The sequence below is a fragment of the Bactrocera dorsalis genome, chromosome 1 (genome assembly GCF_023373825.1).
Source record: "Bactrocera dorsalis isolate Fly_Bdor chromosome 1, ASM2337382v1, whole genome shotgun sequence".
Lineage (NCBI taxonomy): Eukaryota > Metazoa > Arthropoda > Insecta > Diptera > Tephritidae > Bactrocera > Bactrocera dorsalis.
The window spans coordinates 48,688,246-48,711,628 of record NC_064303.1 but is presented as its reverse complement, the minus strand read 5'-3'; the positions used below and the strand labels follow the sequence as shown (position 1 = coordinate 48,711,628).

The window sequence follows — 23,383 nt, the reverse complement described above, 5'->3', positions numbered from 1 at the left end:
TCTGTGGTCCTTACAAGCGTTGGTAACCCATGCCTTAGAATAAAAAAATATTCTGTATTTGATTGTTGATCGTGTGTAATTTGGTTGATCCGTTGATTCTTTGGTTGCATATTAGCATGACTTGTATTATCTAGTTCTCGTTTGTATCCCAATGCTCCTGCTACTTTCTTAAATGGATTCTGATAATTCTGTCGAGGCTGCGGATTTCGTGGTGGTTGTTGCTGATTCTTGTTGTAACCGTGTCTCGTTGGTCTACGGAATATGGTGGATGGTTCAACTGGGGGTTATTGTTGACAAGAATAATTATTCTGATGTTGATTGCTGAAATTATGATTCTCATGATGGTTGTATCACGGTAATGTACTCAGGTTCTGACGGCGTAAATCATGTTGCATTATGCGGGCGATACTGTAGGCATCTGCTAATGTTGTGCAGGCTCGTGCATAGATAGCATTCTTGATAGCTAAACTTCTCAGTCCAGTGACGATTGTTCTCATTGCTTTAGCTTGCATTTCTTTTGTCAATACTTGGACTATTCCTCTGATCATTATTAATTCTTGGGCATATATATTATGTCCTTCGAATTGTCGTATGTCTTCCATTAATGTGGTTGCTACTTGCCTCCAATTCTTGCATTCGTTGTAATTACCAGTGATTAAAAAACTACGATAAGTTTTTTTTCGCTTTTACTTTTGCTTATGCTTTAGAAAAAGCAGCAGTCGCAAGCAAAGCTAAAGCAGAAAACAATTATTAGGAAAATGCGCAGCACTTTTGGCAGTCATTGGTTTGCAGTTTTTCACATTGCTTTGCTTGTGTTTGATCAGCTGCACAAACCAAAGCAAAAGCGTTATATTTGCTTCGCAAGTCGTCAGCAGTCGCAGTCGCGAAACAGTTTTTTCGATCATTTTAAAACTGTTAAGCACTTCGACAATTTTTAGTTTCGCGTACTTTTTTGGCAGCTATAAGTGATGTGTTGTTCATGGTGATTGAAAAACTATATGTATTTGTTTTACATATATGTATTTTATGTATTTGAATTCAGTGTATTTACATTTTATATACAACGCAATATACATATGTAGGATATATGTATGTAGGTATAAACATTTAAAAATAAAAAAAATTAAATTTGTTCGTCATCTACGTCTTGGAAAAGTGGCAAACTGTCTATAGCAGCTTCCAGAAAGTTTGGATTTAGCTTTACTAGCAATATGTTTTCCAGTGTTTCCTAACTTTATCGATTCCTATAGTCTGTTAGTACTAGTTTAAGGGTGGAAAATGCCTGTTCAATCGTCACCTGTTTTGGGGAGAAAAGCAAAATTTTATTCAATTTAGTAAAACTTATTTCATTTACTTATACTTATTTGGTTCATTGAATAAATAAATTAAATTCATGATTAATTAAATATGTACTAGAGCATAAAAAAATTCATTTGTTCAGTTTTACGTTACAATAAAAATAAAAATTATGTTACGTTTATATGTATGTACAAACCTGAGTGGGTGGTATTTGAAAGCACACATTGCTTAACGAGTACAAGTCGGGATCAGTGAACTGCTTTTCCTTCCAAAATGATAGAATATTTGTGTCACTTCTTAAAAATGGAAGCTGCAGATTGTCAATTTTTGTATAGACATCGGATGCATTATTTAAGTTCGCTTCAATTCCTTGCGATAAATATTCGGTTAATAATTTCTCACAAAATTGGTTGCCGGATTGATGTACACTTGAACACACTTAAACACGTGATGTTACCAGGGTTAATTTCATTAATTCTATCCCATACTTTTTTTAAATATTGCCTTGCTTCGATTTTTTGTTTTACCGTTAAGGTGTGATGGAACCGAGGATCTAAATACAAACAAGCAATTAAACTATGTGTGTGCATTAACGTGTTTGTTCTTTTTTCGAAGGACTGCAAAATCATATCGCCGATTGTTTTAACTAGCGGGTGGTTCGTATCTTTAATAATATTTTCCGTGCATATTTTGCACTTGAGCCATTGTGCATAGAAGTTGCCGTAGTATAATTGTTCTTCTTGAAATATTTTTATGCTTTTTTGTAATGGATTAAATACAAGACAATAGCTTTCAACGAATTCCCAAAGGGAGTCATCTAACTCGAAATTTTCATCTTTGGTCTTATAATTAACGGATTCGATTTCTTTTAGAACGTCTTTTGCTGCCTTCAAATTTTCCACCATTACGAAGGTCGATCTCCATCTTGTAGGGCAATCTAGTTGAGGCATCTTTAATTGCTTTAATTCAAATATAGCTCGATATCCATTTGTTGTTTTTCTCACATATTTTGTCAAATTACGGCATGTTAATAGGTACTTTGTTACAGCTGAGGATTTTGTTACGTCGAGCGCACAAAGCTGTGAAGTATGAGCAGCGCAACGGCAAACTTGAATATCGCCCAATAGCATATCTAGCATTTCCTCAACAAGTTCGATTTTTTTAAGATACTGATCATTCGCGCAATCTGCTTCATTTATATTTTAGTTGCTTTAAGCATATTTGCGCCATTATCCGATGTAACTGACACTATTTGTCTTAAAGTAATGTCGTATTTTTTTAAGGTTTTTATAATTTCCATTCCTAGAACGCGTGATTTTATCAGCACATTTGTTATAAATTGCCCACTAATGCCAAAAATGTTTCGGTATAACCGCGTAGAACTGTCTATTTTTAACGATAACAGTATTTTTTTCACTTCTGCTGTTATGTCGTTTCGAATATTGTTAGCAACGATCTGTAAAGTCTTCTTGGAGTTTGAAGCATTCAAACATCTTTGTTTTCCGTCTGCAGCAAAAAGTCCTTCACAAATAGGATTCAAAATATGTTTCATATTTACCGAATTTAGCACATTAAACGGAATAGAATCTTCGGTGACTAGACCAATATATGATCTCAGTAGCTGCTTTTTATTAATCTTAATTGTTACTTTTTTTTTCACTATTACTTTTGATAAAGAAGTTATCGAAGAAGTTTCCGATATTTCTGTATTATTCAATGAAACATTTATACTGTGTATTTTAATTAAATGTGTTTTTAAGTTCGTCAGTCTATTATTTTTTAGTTTATTTTTACAACTTTTGCATGTAGCAAAACCGTCGTCTGGATTGTTATCAAAAAACTGCCAAATTTCCGATTGCTTGCTCCGCCCCATTGCAGTTAAGAAAACCTAATGACCATCAATTTTTTCAATGTGCCCTTAAATAGCAAAATAATTTAAAACTGTCGAAGTGATTAACAGTTTTAAAATGATCGAAAAAACTGTTTCGCGACTGCGACTGCTGACAACTTGCGAAGCAAATATGTACTCGTATAACGCTTTTGCTTTGGTTTGTGCAGCTGATCAAACACAAGCAAAGCAATGTAAAAAACTGCAAACCAATGACCTCAAAAGTGCTGCGCATTTTCCTAATAATTGTTTTCTGCTTTTGCTTTGCTTGCGACTGCTGCTTTTTCTAAAGCATAAGCAAAAGCAAAAGCAAAAGCAAATTTGAAACAGTTAAAAGAAGTCGAAGCAGTAAAAAGCAAAAATTCTACGACTTTTGCTACTTCGACTGCAGCAATTTAAACACTGGCAATTACCATTAAATTATGTTATTGATTTAAACATATTCAGATCCACTTCTTCTGGTCTGGTGTAAGAACATATTTGTTCTGTTCGTTGTGGAATGGTTGCACTTCTTCCTATTTGTAGTTCGGATAACTGTCGTTGCAGATCGGCGATTGCGTTGGTTAATGCACTTAAATTTGCTTCTTCTGTCATCTTGCTGATTTATTTGCTGATTTATTTTACTAAAGATCGGTCTCCCGTTGTATTCTTGGAGCGCTGCTTGATATGGTATTCTTTTTATGAAAGCGTGTTGTTTCCCAAGCATGGTATATTGATCCTTTACTTTCAATTTGTTGTCGTATTATGATTTTTATGTGAATCCCTTTTGATTGACGTTGTGTGGGATGATGCACTGGTAAACTTCTTGGATGGTTTAAATGAATCCTTTTTTGTTTCCAGGGACTAGGTTCTTCCCTTTCAGGCAGAATGACTAAGAATATTATTGATGATCCTTTTTTGTTGCTGCCCCACGTTGGGTGCCAGTTAATTTATTTACTCGTTAGGAATAAAATAAATATAAATTTTAAGTTAGGCAATGAGATTGGTTCTGACTGATTCTTTATTTGTATAATATTTCACCGTATTCACATGTACTTCAATATTGAATATTACACTTAAACTGTACAAGTGTTTTAAGTGGTAACTTGTTACTCGGCAGTCGATAATGATAAAGTGACCTCGAGGCTATTGTTCCAGTTGCTTATATAGGCTATGCTTATCGCTGCTGGTTGTTTACTAATAAATAAATATTTGGGTTGCTATTGTCCGTTGTACTGATAGTGCGCTTCTATTGTTCTAAGATAAAGTTGTTTTGAGGATTTTTCTTTAATGTTTACTGAAACATAAGGTTGTGGTTAAAGGTTAAAGTATTAACTCACGCGAGAAATGAAATAAGGTTGAATTAAAAAAAGCTTAAGCTGTTACTTCTTCCTTTATTCAAGTGAATCTCAAGACTGATTTTACAATAATTTCGTTCTTAAAATTAAACCTTCAATATTGATCAAAATAAGCAAATGTAAACAAAATCATATAATACATGTAATATTTTAATAATTTTCCAAGTATTAAATTCGGTGCATTGACATTTATATGGCTTAAGTACTTTTTTAAGTGGACGTACAAATATTCCTACATATGTAATTGGATATTACTTTGACTTTTGCTTATGAAAATAAAAATAATAACGTTTCATGTAGTATTAATAAATTTAAGTTCGGTGGCATGAAATTTAAGCCACAATGTTGAAATACAATTTGTTTACATTGCAAGTATCGTTGTTCAATTTTTATGAAGCAACGGCACTTGCACTTTCGTTATATGTACATATTTATGTGAGTGTCAATTTAAATCAAACCAACAAATAAATAAATGTTTTACACAGTAATGTTGTTGGGTTGATTTAAGTATTTTCTTATGATTTCGTCTACGTTGGGGTTTTCATTACATATTGTTTTTTTGTGGAACTATATACATATGTAACTCCTCCACCCCTATTTTACTTTCTTTATTTCTTTTACAATGATTGCACATTAATACTATTGCAAAGAATATTACTACTAATATTACTACTTTTGGTATACTGTATGTTACAACTTTATTGTTGTATTTTATTTCTTCTATTTCTATTAAATTATGTATCGACATTAATTTTAATTCTTCTAAACATTTTGTAATTATTTGGAAACTTCTGGTTTGCTAATTCTATTGAACAGTTGTTGTATGTTATTACATAATTTCCATTTAATTGTAATGTTTCCGAGCCACAATTATTTTGAATTAAATAATTTTTTTCATTTTTTACAATTATAATTTCGTCATTAATATTAATTATTTCTGACATTATTGTTGACATTTGTAATTAAGTCATCTGTCTTATCTATTGTACAGTGTTTTGATATGGTACATTCATTTATGTATTTATTCTTCTTGTACTCATAAATCTTACCATTATATTTGAATAGATTTGAAATTTCAGCATTTATTTCTTTATTTAAATAAGGGATATGTATTATAGTTATTACTTGAATATTAAAAAATATTTTTGGTACTTTGATTACAAATGTTAATTCTCTTTCTTTTTCAAATATTACCGGTCTTAAGGTTTTAATTTTCAATTGTTTATATTATAATAATCTATTTCATTTTTTGTAAGGATATTGGCATCATTTATGCCATTTTGTGCTGTAGCTATATATTGTATGTTTGAATATGTTCAATATGATTTTTAATTGAATTTAACTTACGTAATTTTTCTAAATAGGTTTTTTATAACAAAACATCTCTTATAGCTTTACGCAATCCTCCTATCTGATAAAGAATATTCTTCTGATTCTAGTTTATTGTTTCTTTAATAAGCTGTATTGTTGAGTTAAAGTGACTGTTAATTTTTATTTGCTGATTTAATTCTGTTATAGAATTTTGTAAGTTAGAATCGACTGTGTTAAGTTGGTTGGTGATATCTTCTTGGTCAGAATTATCCATTGTACCAAAAAGATATTTACATGCATTGCCTACTATGTTTATTAGTCCCCTTTTTTGTCTACTTGTAGGTGTTATTGTTTTTAGTTTACTTATATGTGTATCTACTTGATTTATTATGTAATTTCTTTGACTTTCACTAAAAATATCTATGTTATCTTTCATTGATGCGAGTAGATTTTTTGTTCCTTGAATATCTATTTTATGAAAAATTAAATCAGATTCTATCGGTATGCTTTGATTATTATTATAAATTTCTACGTATCCGTTAGTTTGTGTTATTTTTTAATACGCTTTTATTAGCTTCACTTGTATGTATGTATGTATGTTTGTAACTTTTTTAAGTGGTACTGAAACGTAGAATATTTGAGCGACACTGTAGGAAGGCGATAGTGAGTTTAAGCAGCTCACCAAAAAGATGCGCTTAAAAGTATGCAACGTCTATATGAAACTACTTTTAGTGACATTTAAATAGCATACTGATTTGGGCGTCGACCGTTCATAAGATGCAAGGTTGTACAGTAGAACATGCATTAATTTATCTGGGCTCTCGACTGTTTGCTGCTGGACGAGCTTATGTAGCACTTAGTCGTTGTAGATCTTTGGACTGTATTCGAATTGAAGAACTGGACTGTTCAAAGTTGCCAGGTAAAACCCCATGTAACAGTGAAGCTTTAGAAGAAATGATTCGATTAAAAAGTAATAATTCGTAAAGTCGTCAATAGAACTTGGTCGCAAATAATGTAACATATAGTCAATGAAAGGTTACGAGTAGATATTAAATGCTGCCTAAATATCGATTTACTTAACCAATACTACATGTCATAGTTCATATTTTAACAAATTTTGGGGTTTCTCACATCAAACTTAAAAACTAAAAATAAATATAGTTTAAAAAAACTAAAAAACACGCTTTTAAACCATATCAAACTAAAAAGTGAAAAATAATTCTTTGTATAAACTAACAATAATAATGAAGGAAAAATTCCTGCATTATTGTGATAAAAGCGTGGGGTGCTTTGTGATATATTTTTCATATATCGAGCATGCCACACTTTTCTCACAATAATGCAGGAATTTTTCCTTCATTGTTATTGTTAGTTTATACAAAGAATTATTTTTCACTTTTTAGTTTGATATGCTTTAAAAGCGTGTTTTTTAGTTTTTTTAAACTATATTTATTTAGTAATTAAATTACCTCTTACTTCTACTAAAGATGATGAGATTAATATCCACAATATCGCCTGCAAATTTAAATTAATGTATCGCAATTATTTATTACCCGATGTATTTGCTCTTTAATATAAGAATTATATAATTTATCCTTTAATTTTTCGTATGTGGCTAATAATTACACAATGACCACTTTCATTTTTATGGAATAATGCTATTTGTTTTCTTAATTCTTCTTCGTTGTCAACGTCTTTTTCTAAATAAGAACATTTGACAAATTTCACGATTAGATTAGATGCAAATTCTTCTTCAATAATTTTATGTACTTTATAATATTCGCTAAGATTCGAATATATACCTACTTTTCCTCTACATATTTCCTTTCTAATAATGTCTCTTATTCCATTTTCTTCAATATCTCTTTGATCAATATAAATTGTTCGTTTGTAGTTAGTAGTAGTATAGATTCGACGGTGGTTTGTTTCTCCTTTATTATTATTATTTGCATTTTAAACCTGTTAACAATTGTATCTAATATTGGAATTTCATATCCTGAATTCTGCTACCTTCATCTCCTTGGAAAAATTCTATGTGGGAAATAATTTCGTCATTCCTTATTCTGCTCAAAAAGTCTGCTATATAATTATTTTTCCCTTTAATGTATTCTATGGAAAAATTATATTCGCCCAAACTCACTAACCATCTTTGAAGTCTTATGCCCGGTTTCACAGTCCATACTTATGTTGTGCTTAAGATAAAACAGGAAAATAGTGTTTTACAGTTCATACTTACCGTGCGATTCTGTAACATGAGACAGTCTCATGATGATGATCTCTATTCAGTATGTTCAAAATGGCAGATAAGAGCTCTTTTTAGTTTTGTTACCGACTAACTACCAGGTCTCAATATTTTGAGACTAACGCTAGAGACTGTTTAGTGAATAGTAACTAGCCTCAAATTGAGACTATGCCTCAAAATGTCTCAAATAGAGACTAGAGACTGGTTACAGAATCCCGCTATTAGGTTATTCTTAAGCACTGAAAATTGGAGTCTTAAGCAATGCTTAAATAACAGCTGATTTATGTTTTGAATTTGCTTTGAATTTTCAGCGACATCTTTCGTAGCGTAGGGCAAGTGTCCGTTCGCTTGCACTCAATAACAGCTTATACTTTTCCTTCAGTTCCAATGAGTGCTCCGACTCGCTAGTGATGAAATTTGGGGTTCTTTTGTTGTTTTCATCCATTTTTGATATAATTTTCCTCGCAAATTTATGTATTGTCTGTTATAATTTAAATATTTCAAACATATTTTTATGAATGACATTTGTAAAACATATGTATGTTGCCCACAACGTTGCCATATATCATAATAAAATTTTATAGAAATTAAGCATTGACTGTGAAACGCAAACGACTGCTCAGTTTGCAACAATGCTTAGCTAAGACACTTTTATTTAGGCACAACTTAAGTATGGACTGTGAAACCGGGCATTAGTCTTATGTCCTTCCCGGAGTATTTTGTCATGAGCTATTTCAATGGTTGGTGGCTACATTCCAAATCAAATTGCCTACCAAAGCCATAAGGCGTAAAATATTTCACGGCCAATACAATCCTCAGAGTTCTTTCTCGATAGTAGCATAATTTGTTTTATGATTATTTAGTGTTCTTGATGTATATGCAATGGGGTGACCATCTTGGGACAAAACGAAATTACTAGCATCAGTTGTAATCCTAAATTGTTTATTAAAATTAGGATATCGCAATATAGGTGAATTTGTAACTATATCCTTTAATTTTTCAAATGCTGCAATAAATTGTGGGTTGTGTATATTTATTGTTTGTCCTTTTTTTAGATATTGCGTCATATGATGTGCAATTTTGCATAGTCCTTAATAAATTCCCTATAAAATCCTGTCATTCCTAAAATGATTTTATTCTTTTTGTAGTATTAGATATCTTTAGGTTTTGTATGATTTTAACTTTGGCTGGATTTGGCTTAATTCCTTCTAATGTTAAAATGTGGCCCTAAAATTTAGTTTCTTTCTTGAGAAATTCACATTTGTTCACTTGTATTTTTAACTTTGCCAGCCTTAGGGCTTCGAATATTTGCTTTAAATTTGTCAAATGCTCTTCTAAAGAAGTGCTAAATACTAAAATATCGTCCATATATACGACGCATATTTTATTAATATGTTCTTTAAGGACTCTATTCATCAATCTTTGAAAAGTTGATGGAGCATTTTTTAATCCAAATGGCATTCGAATAAATTCGTAATGCCCAAATGGTGTTGAGAAGGCGGTTTTTCTTCTGCCTTCCTCTCTAACTGAGATTTGGTGAAAACCTTTGGCTAAATCCAGGGTGGTGAAGTACTATGATCTACTTAGTTTGTCTAGGATTGATTTTAAGTTTGGAATTGGAAATTTGTCATCTACGGTAAATTGGTTTAATATTCTGTAGTCGATGACAATTCTATTTTTTTCCCCGGAATTGTCTACTTTTTTCTCTACAATCCATAAGGGACTATTGTCTACTATTGGGTGAATTGCTTCTTTAATTATTTTCTGTTGTAGCATTTCTTCAATTTGGCGTTTTATATCTTCTTCATGAATTTGAGATATCTATAAATTTTGGAGTATAAAGACTTACAATTTGTTGTTATAATTTCATGCTGTACCTCATTGGTGCATGACAGTTTATCTCCTTCTTTAAAGAAAAAGTCTTCGAAGTCATTGAGCAGCCTTAAGGTTGCATGATGTTCTTCTTTATTCAAGTGGGAAAAATTGAATTTATCTTTTAGATAATTTTGTTTAGTATGTTCCAAAATGCAAACATTTTCTATGTATTGGGAATAATTAAATTCTTCGAAATAAATTTTATTATTTAAAATTTCAACGTAGTTTTCCGTACAATTAATTTTTGCTTGTAAAGGTTTTAAGAAATTTTGGCCTATTATACCTGAAAATTTTGTGTGTTGAAAAGTTCAATAGTTTCCACTGAAGGGAGCCAAAGCATCCAAATTCTTTTGGAAATGGTGTGGTTACTACACTTTTTATTTGATTTATCCCGTTTAAAGTTTTGTATTTTATAGCATATTTCATTGTTATTTTGGGATAATTTTCCGATAATATCCCTTCTTTTAATATGCCTGTAGTTGATCCTATATCTATAATAACTAATAATATATAATAATAACTAATTTTAGTTTTTTCTATCGTTATATTTATTATGGGGAGGTTTGTTCTTGAGGCGTTATTAAAAATTTAATTCGTTTTCTTCATGTACACCTATTTCCATTGGTTCAGGTGTTAGTGTGGTAATATTGTTGTTAGTACTTCTACGCGAAAATCTGGTATTATTGTGTTTTGATAATTTTGGTTATACATGTTGGTATTTGGTTTAATGCGTGCAACTGAGCTATTCCCATTTGCGTTTTGATTAGTGTGAAAATATTGCGTTTTATTCATAGTCAAATTTTGTTTGCTTAAGTTTTTTCTGTGTGTAATACGTATAGTTCTAGTGTCATCTAAAGCTTTAATTTTAGAGTATTTATTTATAATATCGTTAAGCGAACAATTTTCATTTAAATGTGATATCATAGGTACATAAATTTTTCCAATTAATAAGCGAACTAAATCTCTGTCTATCCTATCTGGCTTATAAATATAAGGCTTATCCTCATCAAACAAATATATTTGATTTATCTCAAATTTAGCCTTTTGAACATAATCTACTTACTTACTACTTACTTTTATATATCTGCATCTGCATTATGGTCATCGCCAGGTTTATCAATTGTTGGTTGTTACCATGCATACCTGAAATGCAAAATAACGTATTGTTACAAAAAGTAGTATTAAGTTTTATTTGTATTGCTATATGCATCCCTGATTATGAACAATAGCTGTAGGTATATGGAATAGCATTTGTCTTGTTGTAGACATCTGGCGCCGCACTGTCTGCTTGTCTAGTTAAACAATTGCTGAGTCTGGCGCCGCGACTGTCTGCTTGCGTCTGGCGCCGTATAGCCGTATGTTCTGGTAATTTCCAGACGCGATATTCTAGAAGGACACGTCGGCATCAGCGAGAAGTGCGTGGCTATATAAGCCGTGGCAGCGCCAACGTAATCAATCAGTGCTAAGAGTAAACTGCTATAGTGTAGACGAGTTGTGAAATAAAGAGTTGTCGAATTAAATTAAACAGTGTTGATTTTATTTGTCAATCCAGAGATACGAACCTAACAAAGTGAACTAGCAAAGAGTAAATTCGTAACAATTGGTGTCAGAAGTGGGATTGTCAAATAATCCAAATTCAAGATGGTTAAATTCGGAGAATTGAGAATTCAGCAATTAAAAAAAGAACTGGAGGAGCGTAATTTGCCGATAAGCGGGCAAAAGGCGGATCTGCAGGCACGATTACGTGAAGCAATGGAAGCGGATGGAATTAATGTGGACGAGTTCGAATTTAATGGGCCAGAAACTTCTACAAAGGTAGAAGAAAAAGTAGAAGAACAACGAACATCATCAAGTGCAGACATGAACATGCTGTTAGTGGCTTTTAAGCAAATAATAGCTGAAAATATATCACAAATAACAGAAAATGCAGTGCAAACAGAAAATCGTCTGGCACAGCAAATAGCCGAGAATGTAGTGCAAACAGAAAATCGTCTGGCACAGCAAATAACGCAAATAGCTGAAAATACATCACAGTTAGAGTCTCGCCTTACACAACAAATGACTGAAAATAATACGCAGTTAGAAAAGCGTTTGGCACAACAGATTACAGAAAATAATACACAAGTGCAAGAGAAATTTTCAAAATTTGAAGACGAATTAAGCACTTTAAAAAACGACGAAGAAAATTTAAAATCAGAAGTTCTTCAGTTAAGTAATCGTGTGCGAGAACTGCAACTACATGGCCCTGCACCATCAATAAATAATCAAAGATTGAAGGCACCCACATTCGATGGAAGTATTCCATTTCAAATTTTCAAACTTCAGTTTGAAAAGACAGCAATGGCCAATAACTGGAATGCAGCGGACAAAGTGGCGTCCTTGTTTGTATCATTGAAAGGGCCTGCGGCAGAAATCCTTCAGACTATTCCAGACTGTGAACGGGACAACTATGAGGCATTGATGAGTGCGATAGAAAGACGATATGGTAGTGAGCACCGGAAACAAATATACCAGATCGAACTGCAAAATAGGGGTCAGAAAATGAACGAGTCATTGCAAGAGTTCGCAACTGAAATAGAACGACTGGCTCATTTGGCAAATGCAGATGCACCTGTGGATTACATTGAGAGGGTAAAAATTCAATGTTTCATAAATGGAATTCGTGATGTGGACACCAAACGCGCCACATATGCATTGCCAAAAAGAACGTTTGCTGAAACGGTTTCGCACGCCCTCACACAGGAAACAGCTTCCCTACTAAGTAAACCAGCACACAAAGTACAAAGAGTTGAAATGGAACAACCGGCGCTGATGGAAGAAATATTGAAGACTCTGAAGACAATTGCTGCACCGCGAGTAAATACAACAGGAAGATGTTTCAACTGTGGAAAAGCGGGTCACTTTGCCCGAAATTGCAATATAAAAGTAAACCCATCAAAACGGAAACAACCAACAGATAACGAGGACGGAGCATCCACATCTCACAAGTCGTTAAACTAAAACGGAACAGTTCAAAGGGGCGTGAGCTGGTTCCCACAACTATTTGCCCCGCCATCTCGATATCACAAATAGGTCGCCATGACAACAATCTTACTATCAACGGCGTCGTAAATGGACGACTGTCAACGCTTACTTTGGATACTGGTGCCACACATTCAATTATCCGACCGGATGTGGTAAGAGGAACGGTTAAACCATTAGTCGGTTGCAAGCTTCGAACGGCCACCGGGGAGGAAGCAGCTGTCGCGGGAAAAGTGTTTTGCAAAGTGATGATTGGTACCCTGGAAGTTAATCACACCTTCATCGTAGCAGAAATCACGGATGAAATTATAATGGGAGTAGATTTCATGATTGATCATGGGGTTACTTTGGATTTAAACAAGCAAATGCTGTTTTGCCAGAACATGGAGATGCCTATAAACACCGGATATGTGACCAACGTTGAAAGTAAGAGGGTGATTGTTGATGATAATCAGAGTATTCCACCAAAATCTGAGGCGATTGTATGGGCCAAAGTGAATGGAGGTGGTGGGACTGAAGAGTTGTGGATTGTGGAACCAACAAAAATAGATACACCCATATTGGTAGGAAGAACGCTTGTGAAAATTAGAGAAGACGCCGCCATTCCGGTCAGAGTAGTGAATGAATTCAACACGTCTATAAGGCTGAAGAAAGGAGCAGTAATTGGACAGTGCCAGAATATAAGTGCAATAGCACGATGCGAACGGTCAGAACAGAAACCTACTATTGAGCCACAGCAGATAAGTCCTACACTCCTAAATAATTTGCTGAACGAACTGCATGGAAGGGAAAAATTAAAAGCAGAAAAACTATTAGAAAAATACGCATCCATATTTGCAAACGAAGGAAACACAGGAAGAACCGGCATTGTCAAACATCGCATAAATACTGGAGACGCTAAACCAATCCGACAAGCTCCGCGTAGGGTTCCACTAGCAAAACGTGAGGATGCTAACAAAATTATTGAAGACATGCACAAAAACGGTGTAATCGAACCTTCAATAAGTCCATGGAGCTCACCTATCGTCTTAGTTAAAAAGAAAGATGGTAGCACCCGTTTCTGCGTAGATTATAGGAAGTTGAATGATGTCACAAAGAAAGACAGTTATTAGACACCTTGTCTGGAGCGAAATGGTTTTCTACATTAGATCTACAAAGTGGATATTGGCAAGTCGAGATCGATGAATGTGACCGTGAAAAGACCGCTTTCAGTATGGGCGACGGGTTGTGGGAATTCTCTGTGATGCCATTTGGGTTATGTAATGCGCCTGCAACGTTCGAGCGACTGATGGAACATGTGTTAAAAGGACTCAACTGGAAGACATGTTTGGTGTATCTTGATGACATTATCATCATGGGAAAAAGTTTTGATGATCATCTGAAAAATCTAGAGGAAGTCTTTCAGCGAATAGCATCAGCCGGATTACGCTTGAATCCCAAGAAGTGTTCATTATGGAAGAAGCAGGTCACATATCTCGGACATAAAGTGTCAACTGAGGGGATTCACACCGAGGAAGGAAAAATAAAAGCAGTCAAAGATTGGCCTCGACCCACCAACATACATGAACTCCGCAGCTTCCTTGGCTTATGCACGTATTACCGCCGTTTTGTACCTGGATTTGCGAACGTGGCTAGAAGTTTACATGATTTAACAAAGAAGAATCGCCCGTTCGTATGGCAGTTGGAACAAGAAAAAGCGTTTGAGCAGCTTAAGGAACTACTTTGTACGGCGCCGATGTTGGCTTATCCAATACCTGGGAAGAAATTCATCCTGGATACAGATGCGAGCGCTTATGGAATTGGAGGTGTCCTGTCTCAGCTCATCGACGGACAAGAAAGAGTAATTGGGTATTACAGCAGAGTGCTCGGGAAACCAGAGAAAAACTACTGTGTGACGCGAAAAGAACTACTAGCTGTGGTGGAATGTGTAAAACATTTCCACAAGTATTTGTATGGACAACGATTCTTGCTGAGGACTGATCATGCAGCATTAAAATGGTTATTACAGTTTAAGAATCCGGAAGGCCAAATTGCACGATGGATCGAAAGATTACAGAATTACGACTTCGAAACGGAACATCGAAAGGGGATTCACCACAAAAATGCGGATGCATTATCACGTCGCCCTTGTCCACTGGAATGTAAACATTGCTCCAAATCAGAAGGAAAAGAAGGTATAATCGACGTGCGATTACTGAATATAGAACCTGAAGATGATTGGACTCCTCACCGCATCAGAATCAATCAGCTAGAGGACCCTGATCTTGCAAAGCTGATAATAGCCAAAGAAAATGGGGTACGACCACCAAAGGAACAAATAAGTAGCGAGAGTCCAACTGCAAAAGCATATTGGGCCCAATGGAACAGCATAAACCTCGTTAATGGATACCTTCATCGTACCTGGGAAAGTGAAGATGGCAAACAGTCTCGTCTGTTGATCATAGTACCGAAGTCCATGATCCCGAAAGTGTTGAAAGAATATCACAATGGACCTAGTGGAGGGCACCTTGGAATTACAAAAACTATAGAGAAGATTAAACAACGGTTCTACTGGATCGGTTGTCGAGATTCCATAGCAGAATGGATAAGTAATTGCGTAGAGTGCATGGCAGCTAAAGGTCCTAAAGCCAAAAGTCGCGGTAGGCTACAACAGTACAACGTGGGATCACCATTTGAACGAGTCGCAATGGATGTTGCAGGTCCGTTCCCAACCAGTACGGCCGGTAACAAATATCTACTGGTTGTCATGGACTATTTCAGTAAATGGCCAGAAGTATATGCCTTACCAAACCAGGAAGCGAAGACCGTAGCCGAAGCGTTTGTAGAAAATTGGATAACAAGGTTCGGAGTGCCCGTCGAATTACACTCAGATCAAGGCAGGAATTTCGAATCTTCCATTTTCCAAGAAGTCTGTACATTATTGGGCATCCACAAGACACGGACAACAGCGTTACACCCACAATCAGATGGGATGGTAGAGAGATTCAACCGAACGCTCGAAGAACATCTGCGGAAAATCGTTGATAAAGATCAACGGAATTGGGACAAGTGCATCCAGATGTTCCTGCTGGCGTATCGTTCAGCGAAGCACGAGACAACTGGTTACACGCCAGCAAAGATTATTTTCGGATCTGATCTGCGACTCCCTGCTGATCTTAAGTTTGGAACGAATCCTACAGCTGTAAGAAATGATGGAGATTATTGTTCTGCCTTAAAGGAAGAAATGAATGAATTGCATCTAATGGTAAGACAGCATACGCATCTGATGAGCAATAAGATGAAGGACCGGTTCGATCAAGCGGCAAATTCAAAAGGTTTTGAAGAAGGTGATCTGGTCCTGTTGTACAATCCACTTCGAAAGAAAGGCTTGTCCCCGAAACTACAGACAGCCTGGGAAGGACCCTATATGGTGATGAAACGACTTAATGACGTGGTATACCGCATACAAAGACATGGAAAAGCACGATGTAAAATGAAAGTAGTACATTTGGAGAGGCTCGCCCCATTTGGTTCAAGAGGATTTGTGCCTAATCGGGACGATTAGGCTTTAGTGGAGGGCAGTGTTACAAAAAGTAGTATTAAGTTTTATTTGTATTGCTATATGCATCCCTGATTATGAACAATAGCTGTAGGTATATGGAATAGCATTTGTCTTGTTGTAGACATCTGGCGCCGCACTGTCCGCTTGTCTAGTTAAACAATTGCTGAGTCTGGCGCCGCGACTGTCTGCTTGCGTCTGGCGCCGTATAGCCGTATGTTCTGGTAATTTCCAGACGCGATATTCTAGAAGGACACGTCGGCATCAGCGAGAAGTGCGTGGCTATATAAGCCGTGGCAGCGCCAACGTAATCAATCAGTGCTAAGAGTAAACTGCTATAGTGTAGACGAGTTGTGAAATAAAGAGTTGTCGAATTAAATTAAACAGTGTTGATTTTATTTGTCAATCCAGAGATACGAACCTAACAAAGTGAACTAGCAAAGAGTAAATTCGTAACAGTATCATCAAAAAATTCGAAATTGAGTGTCTTATTGATTACGCTTCACTACTTCAAATTATATACATAATATTAAATATGTTCAACATTTTCTGGTTCTGCGGTCATATATAAACCAGTTTTAACCAATATTAAAATTTTGTTTCACTCATGTTCCATTTTATTCCGTGTTTCATTCATGCCACTGTAAATTTCTGAAAATGTTGTTACGTTATTTTGCATTTCAGGTGACGATATGTAACTCGCGTGCACATTTTGAGAGCTAACTATTGTAAAACTGCCTAACAATTTTAAATTTCTTTATAACTTCTTCCTCTTCTTAATTGGCGATTATAGCCGAGTTAACAACAGCGCGCCAGTTGTTTCTTCTTTTCGCTACGTGGCGCCAATTGGATATTCCAAGCGAAGCCAGGTCCTTCACCACATCGTCCAGGCCTCTGCTTCATAAAGCAGAACGGGAATTATGAGTGACTTATACGAGTTTGGTTTTTGTTCGTCGAGAGAGGACTTTACATCTCAATTGCTTACTCAGTCCGAAGAAGCTGTTGGCAAGAGCTACCCTGCGTTGGATTTCCAGACTGACATTGTTGGTGGTGTTTACGTTGGTTCCTAGATAGACGAAATCATTTACGATTTATGACTGTCAACAGTGACGTGAGAGCCAAGTCGCGAGTGCGACGTTTGTTTGTTTGATGACAGGAGATATTTCGTCATGCCCTCGCTCACTGCCAGACCCATTTGCTTTGCTCCCTTGTCCAGTCTGGAGAAAGCAGAAGAAACGGCGCGGGTATTGAGGCCGATGATATTAATATCATCGGCGTACGCCAGCAGCTGTACACTTTCATTAAAGATTGTACCTGCTCGTTTAAGTTCGGCGGCTCAAACTATTTTCTCCAGCAGCAGATTGATGAAGTCGACTACATAGAACTACATGCCTTAAATTAATAAAATGTAAGACAACTAAGGATGGAGTCATGTGTAGAAGTTCACGCAAGTGAGGAAAGTTCTCTGATTGCCATTCACTTGGGAGTGGCTAGAAACGATTCTTTTACATATGACTCAAGCAGCTCACGACTTCCGGTCTCTGACCAAGTATCCCCTGGGTAGCGTAAGAACATCCCTTTGAAGGCGAGCTAAAGTGAGAAGGCGAAACATCCCCTGCATAGGGTTGAGCGCTGGGTTTGGGACCCGCCACGTAAAAAAACACCCCCAGTGAATAGTTATAACCAGCATCGGATGAGAGACCCACCTTTTGATGACGACCATGGCAAACGAAATAAGGACTACGAATTGAGGGCATGCACCTGGAATGTCCGGTCCCTTAACTGGGAAGGTGCCACTGCCCAGCTGGTTTATGTCCTCGTGAAAACAAAGGCTGACATCACCACCGTCCAAGAAATGCGATGGACGGGACAAGGACAGAGACGAGTAGGTCCATGTGACATTTACTACAGTGGCCATATAAAGAAGCGCAGGTTTGGTGTGGGATTCGTGGTGGGAGAGAGACACCGCCGCCGCGTACTATCATTCACTCCAGAGAATGAACGTCTAGCCACAATCCGCATCAAAGCGAGGTTCTTCAACACATCGCTGATTTGCGCCCACGCCCCGACGGAAGAGAAGGACGATGTGACCAAAGACGCCTTTTATGAGTGCTTGAAGCGCACTTATGTGAGATGCCCCCGCCACGATGTAAAAATCGTGCTTGGCTACTTCAACGCCAGGGTGGGCAAAGATGGTATCTTTGGCACTACGGTCGGTAAATCCAGCCTCCACGAGAAGACATCCCCAAATGGGTTGAGGCTGATCGACTTCGCCGGGGCCCGAAATATGGTTATCTGTAGTACTAGATTCCAGCATAAGAAGATCCATCAAGCTACCTGGCAGTCTCCGGATCGAAAAACTACCAACCAGATCGATCATGTTGTGATAGACGGAAGACAGTCTCCAGTGTTTTAGATGTGCGTGCGCTCCGAGGTCCTAACATCGACTCGGACCACTATCTTGTTGCAGCTAAGATTCGCACCCGCCTCTGTGCAGCAAAAAAACGCACGTCAACAAACACAAGGAAGGTTCGACGTGGAGAAGCTGCAATCACAACAGACAGCCGAACGATTCTCTACTTGGCTTGCACTCCTGCTCTCTGAGAGCTCTCGTCAACAACTCGGTATAAGGGAACTGTGGGACGGCATTTCAAACTCCTTACGTACTGCTGCAACCGAAACCATTGGTTTTCGGAAAGTGCAAAAGAACAGCTGGTACGACGAGGAGTGCCGTGTCGCAGCGGAGAGAAAACAGGCTGCCTACCTCGCAACGTTACGATCGACCACAACACGTGCGGGATGGGATAGATACCGAGAGTTGAAGAGGGAAGCGAGACGCATTTGTAGACAGAAAAAGAAAGAGGCCGAAATGCGTGAGTACGAACAGCTTGATAAACTGGCCGACAGGGGTGATGCTCGAAAATTCTACGAAAAAATGCGGCGGCTTACAGAAGGTTTCAATACCGGAGCATACTCCTGTAGAACCCCCAAAGGTGATCTAGCCACCGATGCCCAGAGCATACATAGATTATGGAGGGAACACTTCTCCAGCCTGCTGAATGTCAGTGAACACATAACACCAGGAGAAGGCGAACCCGATTCCCCAATCGATGACGATGGAGCAGACGTTCCATTACCCGGCCATGAAGAAGTTCGAATAGCAATTGACCGCCTGAAGAACAACAAAGCGGCAGGGGCCGACGGATTGCCGGCCGAGCTATTCAAAAACGGCGGCGAAGAACTGATAAGGAGCATGCATCAGCTTCTTTGCAAAATGTGGTCGGACGAAAGCATGCCCAACGATTGGAATTTAAGTGTGCTATGCCCAATCCATAAAAAAGGAGACCCAACAATCTGCGCCAACTACCGTGGGATTAGCCTCCTTAACATCGCATATAAGGTTCTGTCGAGCGTATTGTGTGAAAGATTACACACTGATTGGACCTTATCAGTGTGGCTTTAGACCTGGTAAATCAACAACCGACCAGATATTCACCATGCGCCAAATCTTGGAAAAGACCCGTGAAAGGAGAATCGACACACACCACATTTTCGTCGATTTCAAAGCTGCTTTCGACAGTACGAAAAGGAGCTGCCTTTATGCCGCGATGTCTGAATTTCGTATCCCCGCAAAACTAATATTGCTGTGTAAGCTGACGTTGAGCAACACGAAAAGCTCCGTCAGAATCGGGAAGGACCTCTCCGAGCCGTTCGATACCAAACGAGGATTCAGACAAGGCGATTCCCTATCGTGCGACTTTTTCAGCCTGCTCCTGGAGAAAACAGTTCGAGCTGCAGAACTCAACAGAGAAGGTACCATCTTCTATAAGAGTGTACAACTGCTGGCGTATGCCGAATGATATTGATATCATCGTCCTCAACACCCGCGCCGTTAGTTCTGCTTTCTCCAGACTGGACAAGGAAGCAAAAGAAATGGGTCTGGCAGTGAACGAGGGCAAGACGAAATATCTCCTGTCATCAAACAAACAGGCGTCGCACTCGCGACTTGGCACTCACGTCACTGTTGCAGTCATAACTTTTAAGTTGTAGATAATTTCGTCTATCTTGGAACCAGCGTAAACACCACCAACAATGTCAGCCTAAAAATCCAACGCAGGATAACTCTTGCCAACAGGTGCTACTTCGGACCAAGTAGGCAATTGAGAAGCAAAGTCCTCTCTCGACAAACAAAAACCAAACTCTATAAGTCACTCATAATTCCCGTTCTGCTATATGGTGCAGAGGCTTGGACGATGACAACAACGGATGAGTCAACGTTGCGAGTTTTCGAGAGAAAGGTTCTGCGAAAGATTTATGGTCCTTTGCGCGTTGGCCACGGCAAATATCGCATTCGATGGAACGATGAGCTGTACGAGATATACGACGACATTAACACATTTCAGCGAATTAAAAGACAGCGGCTACGCTGGCTAGGTCATGTTGTCCGAATGGACGAAAACACTCCAGCTCTGAAAGTATTCGACGCAATACCTGCCGCGGGAAGCAGAGGAAGAGGAAGACCTCCACTCCGTTGGAAGGACCAAGTGGAGAAGGACCTGGCTTCGCTTGGAATATCCAATTGGCGCCACGTTGCGAAAAGAAGAAACGACTGGCGTGCGGTTGTTAACTCGGCTATAATCGCGTAAGCGGTGTCTACGCCAATTAAGAAGAAGAAGAAGACAACTAATAAAAAGTTTATATAATATACATTGTATGCTGCCAGAGTTTTCCTGATATAAATACTTTGCCCCACATTCCGCATTAAATTCATGTATTAAATTCTCTTTTTAAATTGGATTGGACACTGTTTTCACTAGCTGATAACATTTTCTGCAGATTTAAATTACAATAACTTCAGTTTATGAACACTGTTTCTTCGAACACATATGCACAAATGAGCGCTCAGCATGCACTTATTTGCATTTGTTTTCTATTTTTGTGCTTAGACACTTTCAATTAATAATGCCATACCGTGTACTTATGTATAGTTTTACTTTATGAATACAAAATTTTATTTTTTTGAAAATATGTGTTCCCATTCTAAAATGTGAATTAGTATTTTACATCACAACTTATATCTCTAAAATTTAACAAAACACTAAGAGATAATAAACTCACACTTCTTTGAATATTTTTGTAAAACAATCAAACGGAAAAATCTCGCAACTCATATATTTTCTAACATAATTTTAAAATATACATATATTATGTTTACAACCATCTTTTATTTTTTTTATACATATGTACATATATAAAACTGAACTACGAACGTATAAAACCGTGTTTCCCAAAGTGGGCGATAACGCCCCCTTGTGGGCGCTACAGGTGTCAAGGGGGGCGGTAAGAGACCCAGAAAGAAAATGGGGCGTTGTGTATAGGCCTGGGGGGTTATTTGTAATTTTATTTAGCTAGGAGGCCTCTTAGACAACGACTACATGAGCTCTCGACTCTCAATAATAACTTGAGAACATCAACTTATATGAATTAAAAGATTTCTCAAACTCGGTTCTATAGTTCTCTCCGCGTAGTTCATATATTCTGTCCTATTTTATTGAATATAGAAAAAATGAAAAACGGAGCGACCCGTTTCATAACGGGGCATCTCGACAGGATAGAATTTATAGAATACTAACTGTCAAACGTATTGCTATTGCCGTTGCCAAATCTGTATGTGGGCATTTGCTATTATACTACAATATAATCATTTGCGCAAAGGTGTAGGGTAGGTAGGTTCGAGCTGATGTAGCGCATGCTTTGAGCTCTTGAAAAATTTATTTTATCACTTGCGAAATGACGTCGGGTAGGTAGCTGATGTAGCGCACGTTTTGAACTCCTTAAATCTTTTATGTGGAAAATAAAAAAAGGATCTTTATCAATCTTTCTTACAAATGTATTTCTGAGGAAAATACGAAAAGTAGAAAGATCATTTTTTACGAAAAATAAGAATTCATATTTTTGGACTACAATATAATAATTGTGCTTAAGCATTCCTATATAAACAATGTAATATTTATTTTACATTCATTTGTGGTTTTGCGCGCAATAGATGAGCATTACTTACGCCTCCTTTACACTACTCTCGATGTTAAACGTATTTCTCAAAGCAAAACAATGTCGGAAGTAAAAAAGAAGAGACGGCAATACTGTGCCGAATACATTAAATTCGGATTCATTGAAAATCCCACAAACCCAGCCTCGCCTTTGTGTCTTCTATGTCTAAAAACATTTTCGAATGAAGCAATGAAGCCTTCAACACTGCAAGATCATTTGAATAAATGCATCCAGATAAGAGAGACAAGAATGTAGCATATTTTCAAGACCTAGAGAAGAAGCATAAGCCAAGTGTAGCAAAACTATTTTCGGTGGCTGCTAAGCAAGATGACGACGGACTTCGCGCTTCGTACCATATCTCTTTGTTAATTGCTTAAAAAGGCAAACCACATAACATCGGAGAAGAGTTAACATTGCCAGCAATAAATGAAGTAATAACTACCGTGCTTCATAAACCGGCCGCAGATATTATCCGAAAAAGACGATTTGATGAAATGGCTGAAAACATTGAAGAATCATTGTGCGATCACCTGAGGACAAGCCAATTCTCAATTCAGCTCGATGAGTCCACTTTACCAACTAATGAAGCATTGTTGTTGTCTTACGTGAGATTTATTAAAGATGAGAAAATATGTGAAGAACTATTATTTGCTACAAATTTAGAGACCGATACAAAAGGCGAAACCATATTCAATATATTGGAAAAGTTTTACGATGAGAAAGAGATTCCTTTGAAAAATATTATTTCAATTGCTACGGATGGCGCTCCGGCTATGATAGGGTGCCATAAAGGCTTAATAGCGCACTTAAAAAACAAAATT

The 23,383-nt window shown here is 37.1% G+C and overlaps 2 protein-coding genes across 3 annotated transcripts in view; one reads left to right on the top strand and one right to left on the bottom strand.

Annotated features, from left to right (window-relative positions):
• Positions 1-4,428, bottom strand: part of LOC125777702 (uncharacterized) — a 32,094-nt gene extending 27,666 nt beyond the window's left edge. The window contains exon 1 of the mRNA XM_049452959.1: positions 3,188-4,428. The gene's annotated coding sequence lies outside the window, so the exon portion shown is untranslated. The remainder of the gene's footprint in view (positions 1-3,187) is intronic.
• Positions 1-12,952, top strand: part of LOC125780378 (uncharacterized) — a 60,450-nt gene extending 47,498 nt beyond the window's left edge. For both annotated transcript variants that reach the window (XM_049462678.1, XM_049462677.1), the window contains exon 2: positions 11,188-12,952. In XM_049462678.1, the coding sequence (XP_049318635.1) occupies positions 11,594-12,952 (1,359 nt within the window). In that variant the 5' untranslated portion in view covers positions 11,188-11,593. The remainder of the gene's footprint in view (positions 1-11,187) is intronic.
• Positions 12,953-23,383: the final 10,431 nt, after the last annotated feature.